The sequence below is a fragment of the Antennarius striatus genome, chromosome 13 (assembly GCF_040054535.1).
Source record: "Antennarius striatus isolate MH-2024 chromosome 13, ASM4005453v1, whole genome shotgun sequence".
Lineage (NCBI taxonomy): Eukaryota > Metazoa > Chordata > Actinopteri > Lophiiformes > Antennariidae > Antennarius > Antennarius striatus.
Window position 1 is genome coordinate 11,987,502 of NC_090788.1, and position 19,604 is coordinate 12,007,105.

The 19,604-nt window shown below is 41.7% G+C and overlaps 1 protein-coding gene and 1 long non-coding RNA gene across 3 annotated transcripts in view; one reads left to right on the forward strand and one right to left on the reverse strand.

Moving 5' to 3' along the window:
* Window positions 1–19,604, forward strand: part of jakmip2 (janus kinase and microtubule interacting protein 2) — a 46,884-nt gene that overhangs the window by 14,291 nt on the left and 12,989 nt on the right. For both annotated transcript variants that reach the window (XM_068332123.1, XM_068332124.1), the window contains exons 2-14: window positions 5,547–5,795; window positions 6,260–6,514; window positions 6,712–6,954; window positions 7,362–7,571; window positions 8,091–8,189; window positions 8,340–8,486; window positions 8,603–8,743; window positions 9,245–9,301; window positions 9,605–9,724; window positions 9,813–9,941; window positions 12,601–12,684; window positions 13,309–13,371; window positions 14,819–14,917. In XM_068332123.1, the coding sequence (XP_068188224.1) occupies window positions 5,667–5,795; window positions 6,260–6,514; window positions 6,712–6,954; window positions 7,362–7,571; window positions 8,091–8,189; window positions 8,340–8,486; window positions 8,603–8,743; window positions 9,245–9,301; window positions 9,605–9,724; window positions 9,813–9,941; window positions 12,601–12,684; window positions 13,309–13,371; window positions 14,819–14,917 (1,776 nt within the window). In that variant the 5' untranslated portion in view covers window positions 5,547–5,666. The remainder of the gene's footprint in view (window positions 1–5,546; window positions 5,796–6,259; window positions 6,515–6,711; window positions 6,955–7,361; window positions 7,572–8,090; window positions 8,190–8,339; window positions 8,487–8,602; window positions 8,744–9,244; window positions 9,302–9,604; window positions 9,725–9,812; window positions 9,942–12,600; window positions 12,685–13,308; window positions 13,372–14,818; window positions 14,918–19,604) is intronic.
* LOC137606731 (uncharacterized) lies at window positions 15,008–19,543 on the reverse strand. Its single transcript, XR_011037911.1, has 3 exons — window positions 16,317–19,543; window positions 15,998–16,224; window positions 15,008–15,885 (listed from the first exon to the last, which is right to left on the reverse strand). It is a non-coding gene; the product is annotated as an uncharacterized lncRNA (long non-coding RNA).

Sequence of the window (19,604 nt, forward strand, 5' to 3'; positions counted from 1 at the left end):
TCTGACACTCTTTTTACCTCCAGGACATTCTTAACAAACTCCTCCTTCAAGATAACTCCTACTCCATTTCTTTTCCTATCTACACTGATAGAACAACTTGAACCCTGCACCTAAACTTCTAGCCTTGCTACCTTTCCACCTGGTCTCCTGGACACACAGTATGTCTACCTTCATTCTCTGCATCATGTCAACCAACTCTCTACCTTTTCCTGTCAATGACCCTACTCTCAGTCCTATACTCTGGCGTTCCTCTTCTCTCTCTTCCTATGAACAGACTTTCCTCCTCTCCTTCGACCAACAGTAGTCCAATTTCCAACGGCACCCTGTAGGTCAACAGCACCGATGGAGGTCATTGTTAACCCGGGCCTTGACCTATCTGGTATGGAAGTCATAGGTTTGATTCGCATGTTTGATTTGGCAAAAGTTTTACATTGGATGCCCTTCCTGACGCAACCCTCTGTATTTATCCAGGCTTGGGACCAGCACAATAAGACACTGGCTTGTTTCCTATTGTGGCTACATTTTATAAACCCTACCCATACTGATATTAAACCCTCCCCATACTACTATAAACCCTCCCCATACTGATATTAAACTTCCTTCTATCTGTGTTACCTTTTCCCACACTCTTACCGACTGTTTGAAGCACCTTTGTGTCTCACAAAAGTCCAAGACTGACGGACCAGAGCACACTTCTGGATGCCGTCAGCCAATAGCATGCATGTATGGTATCACGTGACTGCCTACCAAAAAAAGGCAACACAAGCTCTAAGTGTGTATATTAGCCTACTATCAAATTGATTCCCAAATGCAGCTCACAAATCGACGATCGCTCCTAAATACAGTAATACCCGTTCAGTGTGTGATGGGGATGAATGTCTCTGGATTCTTTCAGGGAGGGAAAGTGAGAGAGCCTCGCTGTACATCCCTGGTGCGTTCAGTCAGCTTGAGCTCCAATGACAAAAGTGTTTCCGCTCCTGGGGACTTTTATTGAGCATGTTTAGGTAATGTGTTCGAAACAAGCGGTGCTATTAATTCAATCATTTCTTCGTGCGGCTCGTCGGAGTTTACATACCTGCACAACAGCGTTGTCTGTTCAATATCGAACACATCACACGACTCATCATGATTAATTGAGTATACTGGAGTTGAATTAATGTCCTTGATTTGCTGATTGGTGATGTTGCGTGTCCTTTCCTTCACTGTCTTTGCAGAGAGAATCATATCTTACTTTCTGTATTACCTTTATTTTTTTTTCTTTATTTTCATGGATGAGTCCTTCGTGTAATCACCATCTATTAGAGATATAATTGGGGGGACTGTTTGTGTGTTGGAACCACCTTATCCACAGCGGTAACTCCGGTCAGAGCAGGCACTACACAGGGAACACACATTGTTGATTTCTGGCATTTAATCAGTAACTTGTAGCATTACAGAACATACAGTATTTTCAGCACTATAAGGCACACTGGACTATAAGGTGCACCCTCAATAATTTTTTTGTTTTATAATTTATTTCATATATAAGGCGCACCGCATTATAAGGCGCACACAATACAAAATAAATAAAATTTATTTGATAAACTGCAGCGGCTGTTGTTGCGCAATCCGTCCACTAGATAGAGCCGCGCTGCTCAGGCAGTCATGATTGCATTCATGACTTCCTGACTACCTTTGAATGGCCCCTATTGTTATGTCAATAAACCATTCTGAGCCTCATCAAGCAAACCGGATCACTAAATAACTTTGCCATCTTAGAAAGAAGTCAACACGCATATTAAAAAACCTGACATTAAAAACTGGTTAAATTCATTACAAGTGCAGTCAGTTTGAACAGAGCGGATTATTTCCTGATCTGAAGTTCGAAGCAGATATTTAAGCTCCGACGTTCGTCTTCGTTTATTAATTAAATATTGTTCAATCGATCGGTAGTCCAGTCAGAGGTGAGTTGCAGCTATTTGCTGTGTGTCCTAAACAATTTTTTAACTAGTTTTTAATGTCAGGCTGCTAATTTACTGGCAAATATGACGCTGTTTTACTCCTAGAACTGACTTTAACATCGGTATCTCATCGCCGTGAATCTCACCACATGTCGCTGCAGACAGAATACACAAGCCTGAATATGCCCCTCCGCCGCCCGCCCAGAGCTATCAACTACATTTGTAAATCAATTGTAGCATACCCATTTGCACCTTTGTCTAGCAGTGACTGCTCTTGAAATTTCAGAAAAGACTGGAAGTTCAGGTTTGAGGGTCTTTCATTCACCTTTATGTCAGTTTCTCCGTGTGTTTCCACAGACTAATAGAAAGGACCGTCACTAGATTCCAGATGATAGCACAATGGCATTTTTAAGACCAATTAAGTTTAAAGTGGGTTATTTACGACGCCAAATAGTTAGGAAATACTGAGATCTGTCAGTCAGTCAAACTTTATTAACAGAATTGTTGAAAGTTCCTTACGTTTTGCTAGGTAATCACCGGTGCTCCTACAGTCTGCTCTACCGTCTATGAGCAGCTCAGTCAGAGCCGGGACTTCGGTAATGCCCCTTGACTACTGTTGTTAGGGGGCGTAGGCCTGAGTGCCTTGTGAGGGTGCTCCTCTGGTGGTGGAGTGCGGCATGACTGGCGGCCAGACTGCCGGTTTTTTTTCAGAGATCATGTTTTTAACCAATATTAATATGAATATTAATCCATATATAAGATGCACCGGATTAAAAGGCGCACTACGGGTTTATGAGAAAATTTTAGGCTTTTAGGTGTGCCTTATAGTGCGGAAAATACGGTAATTTTGTGAACGACTCGGTTTTGTAAGAATCACCTCCATCCAATGGATGCGTCCTTCTTCAACAGAGCAACAAGCGCTTCTCCGGTCCTGAACCCACTCCCAATTTCACCCTGTACCAGAAAAACCTGCCCTGCAGACTGGCCATACATAAATAATATTACACAACATAAGGTTGAACAAACCTAAACAGGAACACACTTGTTTGGATTAATGATAATAACTATAGTATTCACGTTGCGATTATTAACAAGGCAATTATTAGCAGCGATTCATGTGACCAGCACACCTAGCATGGCTACCACAACCAGCCTCACTACCACAGCTAGCACGATTAGCGCGGCTAGTGCGACTTTCAATTCCCGTCTAATCTGTATGAACTCATATATGCACATATATATGTACTGAGAAGCAGCGGACCTTCTCCACTCACCATTGAATGGCCGCAATGCTGCTGTTCTTTATTAGACTGTGGAATCCTCGTAGTTCTCTCTCACAACTTGCACGGTCCGGCAGCGTGCGCTCCAGGACAAAATGGTAGTGTCGCGGTTCACGGCAAGGAGTAGACCAGACCTCAGGTGTCCAGGGATGCCGGGAGTCTCATCCGGTTGGTCAGGACTCATGTCACAGCCCTCATCAGCCGCCCACTGTGCTGCCAACCAAATACAACTGCTTTCTAAAGTCAGGGCTACAATCGTCTAGCTTAGATTTGGAAGCACTTCTGTCTCCATCTTGCATCTGTAAACAAATATTCAATCACTTCTGGGCTTATTTATTGTGTATTGTCTATTTCAGCTGGTCTTCTTAGCCACCCCAATGTTAAAATTATATTTTTTTTATTAATTGAACTTTGTTGTTTTTTTTCTTCTGAAATCAATATAAACTGTTAAATAATTAATACAATTTATTTATCTCATTATGTAACGGTTTTGCTAAATTGTGGGACCCCTCGAAAAAGAGAGGAGAAATAACAAGGAAGGATTTCTGCTTTTAGTTAAAACTCAACAATACAAGAAGTGAAGAAGTTAATAAGAAGTTAACCTAATTTAATTCACAAGACACTGTTTTCCAGTAAAAGTAATACATTTAAATGAGCTATGAAGGTTAAAAGTGGGTAAACAATTGAGGCAACGTCATGTGCATGGCCCAATATTACCCATATTTCCTGTCTCTGTTTATATTGTGTTCGTTTGAATAGCTACAAAACTTCCCAGAGTCGTCTAAAAATGGAATACGACCATAATCAGATTGACTTGAGCTCATATTAAATTTGTGTCTAGTCTAACCCTTTGGAATAGCACAAATCTGTTATGGATGGTTGCAGGTTAATACAGTATTAGTAATGGTGAGATTTGTGGTTGACTGTACGATTTGTTTTAGCCGGATCAACACAACATGTGTGTCAGAATACACATAGACACCACTACCTTGTTGCATGAAGGTCTTAGCTTCAAATCTTGGCTGATACAGAAGAACTTAAACCTTTATTTAATTAAGGTAAGGTCATTTTCATGAAGCTTGATCGGGTTTAGGGGTATTTATATTGGAAAAGTATTTTAATTAACTGCATCCTAATCCTATTCCAACAAGGCATGTGGTCCATCAGAATGACTTCCCCAAAGGTCCCTTTAGAGCAAAATAAATAAATAAATCAAAAAATAATTCGTCTACCTCTTTATCTCATTCTACGCAAAAATTTACAATTACAATTTCAGCAGTTTTTTTTCTCTTTCCACTTGCTTTCATGGAAATCTGTCAAAAATTTTCTCAATATTTTCATTTGTAAAATTATGCATCATTGAAAAAAGTACTGAAAAAGACCAGCCTCACAATAGTAACAAGGTCCCTATTTCCAGATTATTACGAAAGTTTTTTTTTCAAGTGATATCTATCAAGTTGTATATCCATCCATTCTCTTCTGCTTCATTCGCCGCATCAGGTCACGGGGAGCTGCAGCCTGTCCCAGCTGGCATAGGGCGTGAGGCGGGGGACACTCTGGGCACGACACCGTGCACAAACAAATACAGACAACCACGCACACACACACACTCACTCCTAAGGGCAATTTGGGACCAGCCAATTGAACTGAAGCACATGTTTTTGGAGGTGGGAGGAAGCCGGAGAACCCAGAGAGAACCTATGCAGACATGGGGAGAACATGCAAACTCCACACAGAGTAGGACTTGAACCCGCGACTTTCCTTGTTGTGCGGCGACAGTGCTGCCCACTGCGCCACTGTGCCGCCCTCAAGTTGTATATGTACCCCAAAATTAACCAACTGTGATTGTTGTATGGGCGGCAGTGGCTCAGTGGTAGAGCAGGTCGTCCAGTGATTCAAGATCGACCGTTCGATTCCAGACCGCCGAGTCATTTGTGTTGTGTCCTTGGGCAAGACACTTTACCCTCCTTGCCTCCAGTGAGGCACTCGCTGGTGTGTGAATGTAGGTGATTGTTCCAGTGGTGGTCAGAGAGGCCGGATTGGCAGCCACGCCTCCGTCAGTCTGCCCAGGGCAGCTGCTGCTACATACGTAGCTTACCATCACCTTGTATGAATGAGAAGTGAATGAATAATAAGCGACTTTGAGCGCTACAAAAATCTAATCCATTATTACTATTATTTATGGTCAAATACCTTAAAGAAATACTAAGTATCTGATCAGCGTTCATTATACTAAGAATGCCTACACTGTGAACATTATACATGCTAAACATCAGCATCTGTAGTGGTAACATGTCTTAATTTGTCACTCTTTCATCCCCTCAAGCCCTTTTCTTTGATAGGAGAATGAGGAAGAAAAGGTACTGGGAAACCTTTGGAGCACTTTGGAAAGTTTCTTTGAGGTCTCAATGAAAGCATCAGACGACTATCTCTAGTGATTTATTCAATGGCCAAAAAGGGGCGTTCAAAGGGTGAGAAGCCTGAAGCGCTCATCTCTGCCCTCCAGGCAGCAAATGAAGATCTCAGGTCCAAGCTGACTGACATTCAGATAGAGCTCCACCAGGAAAAATGCAAGGTACTGTACAAAATAAAAAGACAGATATGTTCCCTGACAACCCTTAATATTTTTAATTGTGGAGGCCACACTCAATGCAAGCTATACAGATTCTTATCCCACCATTGTGTAAGTGATTCATTATGTTTTTAAAGGCAATGATATCAGCTTTCAATGGAATACTTACAGCGACCACTGGATGTTGCTCTGCTTTAACCAGAAGATGCAAGTGCACCTTGTAACATTAAACCACATCTAGTATGTTTCTAATTTTTGTGAGGTCATCCTTGTATGACATACCGTATGTCCAGTTAATGCTAAATGTCAAACTAAACAAATTACAATTAAATCATGGAAGATAAGACTCTTGAACCAGTTGGAATTCATGTCTGAAACCTATAAGGTCAATAAAGTTGAACTTTAGCTGTACCAGATGTAAAGTAACTGACTTCTTGTCTGTTTTTCCTTCATTGCTTCTCTCAAAGGTGAGCAAACTGGAGCGTGACAAAGTGCAGGAGGTGAAGCGTGTGAAGGAGCAGGAGCAGCACCGCCACACTGCGATGTTAACAGAGCAGAGGGCCAAGTGGCATGAGGAAAAACAAAAGGAGCTTCAGGCTCTCAGGGAAAACCTGACGCGGCAGCATGAGCAGGAGCTTGCCCGCCATGCAAAAATCAAAGATCAAGAGAACCAGAGGCTCAAAGCTGCACTGAGCACCATGCGGGATGGCAGTGGAGAGAAGGTGAGTTTACAGCTTCAAGCGGGCTTGATTATTTAGATGTGAATAAGAGGAACATGCAATTAATTCAAAATAAAACAACTTCTGAGAAAGGATAGGGAGCAATAGAAAAATATACTCATTACTCATGTTTTCTTTTTCCAGATAAAGAATCAAAACCCAAATGAGTATTTCTGTGGAAATTTGCCCTGCTCTTTCAGGTTCGCACTGCACTGACCCTGGAAGCCAAGGAAGATGCACGTCGCTTCTTTGACCAGGAACGTGTGAAGCTTTTGCAGGAGATAGCTGAGCTGAAGTCTTCTAAGAAGCAGACTGATGAAGCTTTGAGCAACATGATCCAAGCTGACAAGATGAAGGCCGGTGACCTGCGGGTGGAGCACCAGCAACACCAGGAGCAGATTTCCAAGATCAAATGGGACTGTGAGAGGGACATCCGGAGACTGGTGTGCAAAGTCGCTAATACTCAACATTTAAAACCTCACTGACACTAATATTGATATTATCATATATGGTATATTTGGTCTACAGCTCACGTTGCAACATCCTGTTAAAGTTCAAGGTGTTGCTTTGCAGATTCTGTGTAACACAATAATAACACAGGTGAAAATATGAGCTCCTTCATACAATTTGAAAAAGAAATCTCATCCTCATTAAATACAACTGTTACAGAAGAACATGATAGTGATTAATTTTGAAGTCATTAATGTTTGAGCAATTTAAATTTCAACAAAAAACGTATTTTGTGATGACAACAGCAACGTGGTAATAGAAAATAAAAAATCAAGATACTACAAACTCTACAAAAGAAGTCCAGCTATTTCTTTAGTACACAATTTCAATGTCATTCTAGGTGGATGAAATCAAATCCAAAGATCGCACCATCTTTGCTTTGGAGAAGGAATTGGAGTCGGTGACGGGTTTCTTACAGAAGCTGCAGCTCCAGAAGGATGCCCTGGACGAACAACTCTTCCTTGTCAAAGAGGCTGAATGTGGTTTGGGTAGTCCGAAACGAGAGATTCCGGGCAGAGCTGGGGATGGAGCTGAACACTGTGGTAGTCCAGTGAGTATAGGAAAACCAAAGTGACTTTTCACACTCATTGTATTCATATCAAATATTAATATTGACCTGTTCTGGTGAAAGATAGTGAGTGCCTTTTGCTTTTTTCTCTGCTTCAGCCCATTCAGAGTAATATATAGCTTTAATGCCATTTGTCAAGATCTCTTACAAGACATTTACTTTTACAGGAAAGGGTCCTACTTTTCCAGTGCCAAACTGATGAGAATATATTAAAGATACTGCAGAGAAAAAAATATTGACCTGTATTTAGTCAAGTCAGCCTTCAGGAGTGCCCAGATACAAATATTTAAACTAAATTCTTTCTTTAAATGTATTCTTTAACCAACCAAATGGAGACATCCGCAAAATAAATCTCAAAATATTGACGCTACAAACACCACTGACCGTGAAGGATGTCATAAAGACATTTGTTTATGAAATCCTTCATAAACATATGTTTATGAAGGATTTTCCATACAATTACTTATATATGAAAAGACTTTTTTTGTGTGCTTGTTTCAGGACTTGAGGAGAAACCAGCGGCGTATTGCAGAACTCAACTCCACTATACGTAAATTGGAAGACCGCAACACACTGCTGGTTGACGAAAGGAATGAACTGGTATGATCAAAGGATTTAGCTACAAACTATGCTTCTTCCATTATCTCTTCACTGTTTCTTTCCTTCAGATCTCCAGTTTATTCCTTCCTTTCCTCCCTCCTCTTGTCAGTCTCAGTTGCATATACCCTTGTGTCTATTTCTCTGCACTAGCTGAAGCGAGTTCGTGAGTCAGAGAAGCAGTGCAAGCCCCTGTTGGACAAGAACAAACTGCTGAGTAAGAGGAATGATGATTTGACACAGACTATCCAGAGGATGGAGGATAAACTCAAGAGCATATCCAAGGAAAATCTTGAAATGGTAGGCACAAAGTTCGGCTTTGTTTTCATATTTACATATTTAAGTAAAAGGCCCAGGTCAATGACGGGTGGATGTGATCTCTGAAAGAGTTCTCCCTTTGTGTCGCATGTCTACAGAAGGAAAAGATCAGCTCCCATCCCCCTCTGAAGAAGCTAAAGTCTCTGAATGACCTGGACCAAGCCAACGATGACCAGGAAATAGCCTTTCTCAAGCTTCAAGTTTTGGAACAACAAAGCATAATTGATGAACTAACAAGAGTATGTTTTATGTGGATGTGTTTAGTGAGGGTGCAAATTAATATTTTTCACAAAATTGTCATTCATTTTCAGACTGTATCCATCTTATTTTATAAATGCAGTAGTACCTTATCATATGAGTGAGATACATATTTCTGCTTTAGGTCACCACCGCTAGTTGGCACATGGCTACAGCATCAGTTGAGAGCACAATATTGTTCAGACATAGCTCGTGTGTGCTTTATATATTTTATCATTGTTTACCTAACTTTTTATATAACATTAATTATGCACAGGAAGAGTATGCATGTTCAGTGGTTGATAAAAACTTGTTTTTCCAAAAACTTTGCATCTTTTTATGAGGCTGGAACAGATTAAAATGATTGAAGTTATTATAAGTGGGGAAAATTTGTATAGTTAAGTTATGACCTGAGTGCAAATGACAATCCTTGAATTAAATTTGGAAATAGAATACAGTAATCATTTTTCTTACAATGCCTTCTTATCTTTTGTCTTTCCCAGGACCGAGAAAAGCTTCTAAGAAAGAAAAGACATAAAAGAAGTTCGAGGCCAGTAAAGGTAGTAATGATGAAAAGACTACAACACTTAAACCAAATAACCGTCAGCTTATTTAAAGGCTTGACTTGACTGTCATGGCCATTTACTAAAAACTAAAAATTGAGCTTCACCTCAAATTCTGACCTTCAGTCATCTCAAAATTGACACTTTAAGTTCACCCGTCACATTGCACTGTGACGGGAAATGAAAAAATTGCAATGTCACGGGAAACGAAAAACCTTCCAAGGATCAAGCTTGTTATTTAACTGGACGTTTTTCACCAGAGATTTTTTTTAGATCTTTAATCAGCTTTTTTCTTTGCAGAGGCACATTGTAGTTGACACCTTCTTTGGTTATGATGAAGAGTCTATGGACTCGGAGACATCCTCCATGGCTTCATTCCGGATGGACAGAACGCCAGCTACTCCTGAAGACCTGGAAGTGGTGAGAACTACGATCCATTCAGTTTCATTAAAATAGTGTTTGAAGCCCAACTGAGCCGTTGTCTTTTACGTCACGTGTGTGAAACAAGGGGCTGTCCAATGAGGAGTCGGAGCTGCGATTTTGTCAGCTAACGAGGGAGTATCAGGCCTTACAGCGAGCCTATGCCCTACTACAAGAACAAAAAGGAGGCATTCTGGATGCTGAGATGGAAGCAAAGGTACAAGCCAACACAATCACAATCACTGGTTTCATTTCCACCTGAAATATTTGTGCACCTAAATATTTGTGGTTTGTATTTCTTATTTCTTATTTTCTTATTGAAACTATGAAATAATTACGTATGTACATTACACTAAAATATGATCAGTGATTTTTCAATCATAAGATAATATACAATACCAATACAATTTGTACTTGATCATCTTGCTAAAAACTTAGACTTGGATAAAAGAGAAAGGTAACGGGACACTCAGTGCAGAAGTGTACAGGAAGCCCACCCACACAGACCAGTATTTACAGTTCTATTTTCACTACCCTCTACAAAATAAGGAATCATCAGACCTACACCACAGGGCCCAAAGTGTACCTGCAACTGCAGAGGGGAAAAAAGCATGCAGAGAATGCAACAATACTGCAACGCCGCTGAATTCAAAATTTTACTCTGACCTACACATTTTTGTGCCTCTGGCTTCCTGAAAATGTTGCTTTTTGTTTTTTGTTTACAGTGCGCCCTCATAAATTTGCACATCAACGATTGCGACTCCACCTCAACGCGGATTTTTAGTAGGCGGTCATGTGATACCGTATGCACATTCTATTGGCTGACGGCATCTCTAGCGCGGATTCCTCAATCGCGTGTGGTTCCTGGAACACATTAACCGCAAAGAATGAGGGCGCACTGTATATCTCATCAGGTTGTGTACCTAAAAAGGTATAAAAGTGAAAATTTGACCTTGAGTTTCGTCTTTCTATTTTATCCGGTTCCTGAGATATGTGCAAAACAATGCACAAAAGGTGAAATTTGACCTTGAACTAGTTTCTCAAGGTCAATGTTATCATCTCATTTTCATCCCCTTTGCCGCCCGAGTAATGGGTTTTTTGTTTCATCTTTCTATCTGCAACGGTTGTGAAGATATTTGGTGGACGGACGGACGAACACACTAACACTGACAATTACAATACATCACTGCTTCGTAGGATGCAACAAGAAAAACAAGAGACTCATAGGTCCTAGCTCCAATCATGTGGATACCCCACCTGTGCTTTTGGGGTATCAGACCCATAGCAGACCACAGACCTACAACAGACCACAGAGAGATGGAAGGCATGCAGGAATACATAATCTTCCTATATGTGGCTGGGGTATCAAATAATTTAAAACAGATCTTTAATGTACACAACAGCCCCGTACACTTTAATTCCTCCAACAACCTAAGACAGAGGCTGATTTACTTCAAAGACAAGACACCCAGACATAAACTGAGTGAGGTAATGTGTTAGGGTTTTGCTCCAAACAAAACCCTCTTCCGTTCTTTAGCTCAGTTGAGAGGTGTATCTTCAATGATGAGACAAATGGTATTCCAAAAAGGTTTACTGAAGAAGTTCAGCAGTTTACAAAGTTGCTGAGGATACAGTGCTGGACTCTCCAACAGATGCAGCAACAAACCTCTGGAGAGGATGTTAGTTGGACGTGATCTTTATAGTGTTTGGGTTAGACTCTCCTTGAAGGATGAGCTCCACATCAGAATGTTCACTCACTATGATCTTGATGATGCCTGCCATAGTGTCTGCCATAAGTTATCCTTGAGAACTTATGAGCTCACCAGCCGCCGCCTGACTCAGCCTCTATTGTATCAGTTATCTATGTGTTTTGCATGCTCTGTACTTCTATGTTTAGAAAACTGTGGTAGACAAGGACTAAGTGTTGTGCTACCAATGTCTGTGTAAGCAGATGCGCTTTGTTCTTATTTCCATGGTTAAAAAGAAATTCCCAACAAATTTCTGCATCTCACTGGAGTGAGGACTGGCCAGACATATATTACGTAAATAAAACACCCACTCCACAAGTGGATGACATGAGGTTTAACAGCTTAAGGCAGGACACAGGTGTCCAAGTGCACAAGGATAAGGGCCATTTGTTCAAAGATAACAACATATATTGGCCAAACATTAGGGTATGGGAATGGAGTCAAATAACTCACCTAATGTATGTCAAACTGGAGCAGTCATCCCTCAATAGAGAAGGAGGTCTTCAATACAGTTCTGAAGCAGTTTAGTGTTCCCTCCCCAGTTAGCTTAAATATCATTTTCATATCATCAATTTGTATGATTGTAGGGATCAAACATCTCAACCATCATCTGAGCAATTTTCAGGTAACTTATCCTTCGTGATTTGAAGGCCTCCATTTCCATTGCTGAAACATGTATGACTGGGTTATAAGGGTTTTAATCATTGCTTAAAGACCTTGATGACTTCCATTAGGTTAAATATCTGGAAATCCCCACCATCTGTTCAGAACTGAAGATGACTTCTAGATGAGAGGCCAAATGACTTCAATTTTTTCCCTCTACAAAGTGCAGTTGACTTTTCAACAAAGAGATTAGGAAGGATACACATCCTAAACCACAAGAGCTATCAGTACATATTTAGATATAATAGAATGCAATTCAAACCATGGTCATATGTCCATCCTGTGTGCTTTAACTTTGGGTCCAGTAGTATGTGACATTAGCTGTGGTTGTGATGGAAAAACAGGCACATGCGCAAATGCATGATCCTTTATAAATCACACACACCTCTTGAAATTCCAGCATTACCCTCACTTGAGAAAGAGTGAAACAGGTTCCAATTAATGTACCTTATGTGAATGTTTCAGGCTCATGAGCAGCTCCAAGCAGATGTTCTCAGGTATAGAGCCAAAATAGATGACCTTGAGAAGGAGCTGACCATGAAGGGACAGGTAGGACAGGAGAGTATATGTATGAATAAAAGCTGAACACACACACACACACACACACACACACACACACACACACACACACACACACACACACACACACACACACACACACACACACACACACACTAAGACAAAGGGCCATAACTTTTTTTTTTGGCACTTAACCATACCAAATACCATCAAATACCACATTCACAGTAATTGACTGGCAGCAACAAATTAGACTATTTTAAGGTTCTTACTGTATTGTACAATTACAGTATATTGCTAAAAATAAATAATTCAAGCAAGAGGTATCTTCTTGTGAATTTAATTTATTGCAGTATGTAAACTGTTTGAATCTACAGTATACATCTTACATAATACTCCATAGTATTACACACACACACACACACACACACACACACACACACAGACTTTACTTTGGAGTGGGTATATACCGGTAGATTGCGTATGAAATGTAGTATGCCTAATATGTTAAATTATGAACCTTATGAACATGCTGTAAATTGAATATGAAGATAATGAAAACTGATTAATGTATGCACTAAATACTTCACTTGGTCATCATCATCATTGTCCTTTCTGTCCTCACATTCATCTAAGATGTCTTTGCTCCATCAGGACTCCAAATGGGTGGAGGAGAAGCAGCTATTTTTACGAAGGAATCAGGAGCTTTTAGAGAAGGTTGGACTCAAGCTTTTGTTGGGTTTTTGATTAGAAAAAAAATATGTATTTTAAGATTTACTGACTTTAATGATTTTATAATCAATCAATCAATCAAGTTTTATTTATATAGCGCTTAATCATGACAGCAGACATTTCAAAGCACTTTAACAGACAGAGAAACCCAACTGAACCCTCCAGAGCAAGCATAAGCGACAGTGGCGGGGAAAAACTCCCTCCATGAGGAAGAAACTCCGGGCAGGACCCAGACTCTTTTGGGCGGCCATCCGCCTCGACCGGTTGGGTGGAAAAGAAATCAAAGGAAGACAAGAACAGCATCAGACAGAGAGAGACAGAGAGAGAGAGACAGAGAGAGAGTGACAGATAGGCCAGATAGAGGCAGTATCAATATGGTTAAGGTTGCTAAAGTCAAGGCACAATTACAGCTGTGTGGATGACTGTATGGTGGCACGGAGGAAGAAAGGAAGCAGGACCCCAGCCGATGGATAGTTGAGGGGTGGTACTGGTGGGCTTGGAGGATAAGGTACACAGCACATGGAGAGATGGGGGTGATACTGGTGGGCTCGGAGGTGCAGGTCCACAGAGGAAGGTCCACGGCGGCTGGGCGGATGAGGGGTGGAAAAGTAAGATGACACCAAGGAAGACAGGCAGCAGGACCCCAGTCGATGGTTAGATGAGGGGTGATACTGGTGGATGGGAGGTGCAGGTCCACAGCAGATGGTCCACAGCGGATGGGTGGATGAGGGGTGGAACAGTATGGTGGCGCGGAGGAAAAAGGAAGCCGGACCCCAGCCGATAATTAGGTTAGGGGTGGTACTGGTGGGATGGGAAGAGCAGGTCCATAGCAGATGGGCGGATGAGGGGTGAACCTGAGAAAAACCTTGGAGAACATAGAGCACAGAGACTCCAGGGAAGAAGTTTAGTTAGTACGGTGTGATTGGAGACTTGGAGAGTGAGGTCAGAGAGGAGGAGGAGTAACAGAGATGGTTGGAGAGAAGGGAGAGGAGAGAGGAACTCAGTGAGTCTGGATGTTGAGTCTCCAGCAGTGTAGGTCTATATGAATATAAACGTAGTAACCTAAGTTGCCATTAATTGTAAAATTTATGAAAAAGAAAAGTTTTAAGTCTAGTCTTAAATAAGAGAGTTCTATTTGAATTATGTTAAATAAAATTTCTTAATATAGGCCTGAAGATCTATTACCTATATCACCTGGCATAACAGCTGCTACAGTATATAGCATCATTTAAAATAGTTACTAGTTTACCATTGTACTGCATAACCTTTTATTGCTACAACCTAAATGTTTAGAAGAGCAAAAAAAGAATCAGTTCAGTAGATAATTTTTTGCTCTTCTTGATTTGCCTTGACTTGGATAACTGAGAACGTAAACAGACCTCATTATTTGCTATCCATCTTTCTTTTTCTGTGATTCCGTATGTTGTTTCAGGTGGAGAAGTTGGAGTCAGACTGCAGTCAACTACAGCAGGAACTACAAGACTCCAGAGACCAGAATGAACTGTTAGAGTTTAGAATATTGGAGCTAGAGGTGAGTCACAAAGAGAGTTTCTCAAGGCTTTTGTCATTGTTCATCATTCAATATTTTTGTTTATTAAGACAAGATTTTTCTAAATTGTGTTAAACCATGATTCAATATATACCAGAAAATGAGATATCACCTATTTTTTGATAGAAACAAGTGATGCACATGCATGTGTAGCATGTGGGTTGCAAAGGAAGGTTTTCTAGCTATACTGAACCAGTTTTCTCAGAAATTGCTTATTTTATGGTACAAATATTGGATCTTGTAGCAGTTGTTAATATTTGCACAAATCAGCTGTGAAATCAAGGACAAAAAAACACACAAAATCCTGCAGCAAGTAGTCAAAACGCTCACTGGATGATTGTCAGCTGACAATGAAACCTGACTGTCATTGACTCATGCTGTCTCCACACGAAAAATCTAGTTAATCCTTGCGCTTCCATCACTGTATACAACCAGTTTCATCAGTTGCAGTGTCCACACCTTCAATAAACCCTCATACTTAGACAATGGAGGGCAGTATGCCAGTGCACAGCCTTTGCAGACATATTTCCTACACTGGCAACATACTGTATACACACTGTATATGTTTGACAGTCCTTCCTTGTGGGCAACAGTTGAGTCTTGTCTGGAAAGACTGGATCCTGGGTTTGCTGCTGGTCCTCTGCTAGACTTCTTTCTTGGATGTATGGAGTCTCAAGTGTCTTTCCCAGCTGCGACAGGAACACACTGCTCTTGTTCTGCTTGTGAGGCATGTAGCTGAGGTTGATCTCTCTCCATATCACAAAGACATTCCAGGACGACACTGAGGCACTGACATGTAGTGGGAGATGATCAGGGGTTGTTCTGATCACCTTGTCTTGTTTATTACACACCTCCTCTGTGGCAGTTGCAGTGTAGGACTCAGGCAACCCATTACTTGATCCTGTATTTTGCCAGTTTGCTGGGCATATACTACCAGAGATGATAAAGACCTTCGGAAGAGAGAAGACATTAGAACAGACAATTGTCAAGAGAAAAAAGAGCTGATTGTTCATTGTCACACCAGGCTCTGCGTTGTAGAAGTAGGACAGCTGCTCCTCTTACCTGTTCCAAATTTCTCTTATGGCTGCCAGTTTGTCTGTCACATGTCTGGAAGGTCTGCACTTACAGTCATTTGAATTGCACCAGTCTTGAACAAATATGAAAGAGTTTCGGTGGCACTGTGGCACGGAAGAATGCCCTGTCATGCTGCACCACATAGACTGGCTCTAACCTCACTTTAGGACATGCAAGAGGACACAAGCCAGTGTCTTATTGTGCCGGTCCCAAGCCTGGATAAATACAGAGGGTTGCATCAGGACGGGCATCGGGCGTAAAACGTTTGCCAAATCAAACATGCGAATCAAACCTATGACTTCCATACCGGATTGGTCGAGGCCCGGGTTAACAACGACCGCCATCGGTGGTGTTGACCTACAGGGTGCCGTTGAAAATTGGACTGCTGTTGGTCGAAGGAGAGGAGGAAAGTCTGTTCATAGGAAGAGAGAGAAGAGGAACGCCAAGAGTGTAGGACTGAGAGTAGGGACGTTGAATGTTGGAACTATGACAGGAAAAGGTAGAAGGTTGATTGACATGATGCAGAGGAGGAAGGTAGATATACTGTGTGTCCAGGAGACCAGGTAGAGGTAGCAAGACTAGAAGTTTAGGAGCAGGGTTAAAGTTGTTCTGTCATGGTGTAGATAGGAAAAGAAATGGAGTAGGAGTTATCTTGAAGGAGGAGTTTGTTAGGAATGTCCTGGAGGTAAAAAGAGCGTCAGATAAAGTGATGAGTCTGAAGCTAGAAATCGAAGGTGTGATGGTCAGTGTTGTTAGCAGGTATGCACCACAGGTAGAATGTGAGCAGGAGGAGAAGGAGAAATTCTGGTTGGACTTTGACGAAGTGATGCAGATTATATGTAGAAGTGAGAGAGTTGTCATTGGTGCAGATTTCAATGGACATGTTGGTGCAGGAAACAGAGGTGATGAGGAGGTGATGGGCAGATGTGGTATCCAGGAGAGGAACACAGAAGGACAGATGGTTTGTGACTTTGCAAAAAGAATGTAAGTGGCTATAGTAAATACGTTCTTCCAGAAGAGGCAGGAACATGACCTATAAGAGTGGAGGTAGGACCACACAGGTAGACTACATCTAGCTGAGAATGTAGCCAAACAGCATTGAATGGTGGTGTATAGCAGGGATTCCCAAAGTGTGGTGCGCGCACCCCCTGTGGTGCGCGAGCTGCCGCTAGGGGGTGCGCGAGTGTGATGGCAGCTGAGCACCTTGAAATACATAAATAATTAAATAAATAATTTAAACACTTTTTAGTGGAGGATTAACAGTTTAAATATTTAAATTCATTCACGGAAATCATTTGTAATTTTCAATTAAAAAACATTTTGGGAAAATTTTAAATAAAAAAAAAAAACCCCCCAAAATGCATTTGGCTTTCTCCTAACTACGTGCTAACTTGTGATAGCAACAACAATAATATGCATAACTGGTTAAAAACGGGCAGTCTGTCCGGAATTAAATCTGGGAGAAATGGAAGAGGACAGAATACATTTGCCACAACTGAGAGCTGTGCAGGGTACAAGGCTGAAGAAATCCAGCAGGAAAAAGAGATTGATGATGACGAGACAGGGGAAACTGAAAATGAGGAGCACAGAGTACAGAAAACTCACCCGGACACTTCATCAGGAGAAGGGGGTAAAGAACATAATGAGACTCATACTCGAAAGAGAAAATACGATGACTCCTATCTGGGTCTGGGGTTTACATGGACTGGTGATGTTGCCTACCCAAAGCCACAGTGTGTGGTGTGCGGTGAAGTTCTGTCTAACAGTAGTCTTAAGCCCTCATATCTACGCCGCCACCTCAACACCAAGCATCTGTGTATAAGTCAGAAACCCCTTTCATTTTTCAGAGCTAAATTGGAGGAACTGAAAAACAGAAAAAACCAGCTGCAGTTCTATTCATGTGGTGGATCTTCAAAAAGTGCACTACAGGCTTCTTATCTTGCCAGCTACAGAGTAGCTCCCTCACACAATTGTAGAAGATGTATGCTTGCCAGTTGCAAAGGATATGGTTCAATGCATGATTGAAGGGAAAGAGGCAAAATTGTTGGACACGATCTCGGTGTCCAACAATACTGTGTCACGCCGCATCGATTCAATGTCCGAAAACATCCTCACAACACTCGTCAGTCGTGTGAATAAAAGCGAGTTTTATTCACTTCAGGTAGACGAGTCCACAGATGTGGCAAATCTGGCGAATCTGTTGGTTTACATTCGCTACATCTTTGAAGGCACAGTGAAGGAGGATTTTTTGTTCTGTCGGCCGCTCACTACCCGAGCAACAGGAGAGGAAATCTTCAAATTAATTGAGGATTTTATGAGGTCCCATGAAATCGACTGGACGCTATTGCGTGGGAATATGCACAGATGGAGCAAAGGCAATGACAGGGAAGCACACAGGGCTGATAGCTCACATCAGGAAAGTATGTCCATCTATTCACTGGTTACACTGCAGTATTCACAGGGAGTCCCTCGCAGCCAAAAACATGCCAGGGGATCTACTTTCCACCCTCAATGATGCGGTGAAACTGGTGAACTTCATTAAAGCTCGTCCGCTAAATTCAAGGCTGTTCACACTACTTTGCAACGAAATGGGCAGTGAACACAGAACATTGCTTTTGCACACTGAAGTGCGTTGGTTGTCACGAGGAAAAGTGTTGACAAGGCTCTTTGAACTGCGACATGAACTTCAGCAATTTTTTGAAGACAACCCCTTTCATCTGGCCTCCAATCTGCATGATGAGGATTTTCTGCAGAAACCCGCCTATCTAGCTGACATATTTTCGGTTCTGAATGAACTGAATTTGAGTCTTCAGGGGGTCAGTGTCACCCTGTTCAACACTCAGGACAAGACCAAAGCTGTGATAAAAAAGCTACGTTTCTGGGTGAGCTGTGTGAGTAGCAACGTAGTCTTGTGTTTCCCCACATGAGTTTTTGGAGGCAAACGACCTTGTCGTGGGTGATCATGTAAAAACAATCATAACTGAACACCTCAAACACCTTGCCGAGCAGCTGCGGAAATATTTCCCATCCATGGACGAATCTCATGCGTAGATTCGCAACCCCTATGAAGTGTCCCTCCCTGTCCTACAGCTGTCACTTCAGCAGCAAGAACAGCTGATTGACGTAACATCCGACAGAGCGCTGCAGCTGCATTTCAAGCGAAAGCCACTCGTAGACTTCTGGACCGAGGTAATGACAGCATACCCGGTCCTGGCAAAGCAAGCCTTGAGAGTTTTGATGCCTTTTGCAACAACCTATCTTTGCGAGGCAGGATTTTCCGCTCTCATGGCAGTGAAAACAAAATATCGCCAAAGACTAAATGCTGTCGAAAAGGATATGCGCATTAAACTGTCCTCCATTGAGCCAAACTTCACAGAGCTTTGTGCAGAGACGCAGGCCCATCCTTCACATTAAAGTGGGTAAGTATTTTACAATGCATTGCACGTTCTAATTTTAATAAAATAACACAGAAAAAAAAACCGTGGCACACTACCAGGTCAATAACGCTCTTTCTCTCTCTCCCTCTCTCCTCCACTCCAGCTCTCTCTCTCTCTGTGGATCGGGCCGTATTACTGCAATTGCCCCCCCCCCCCGC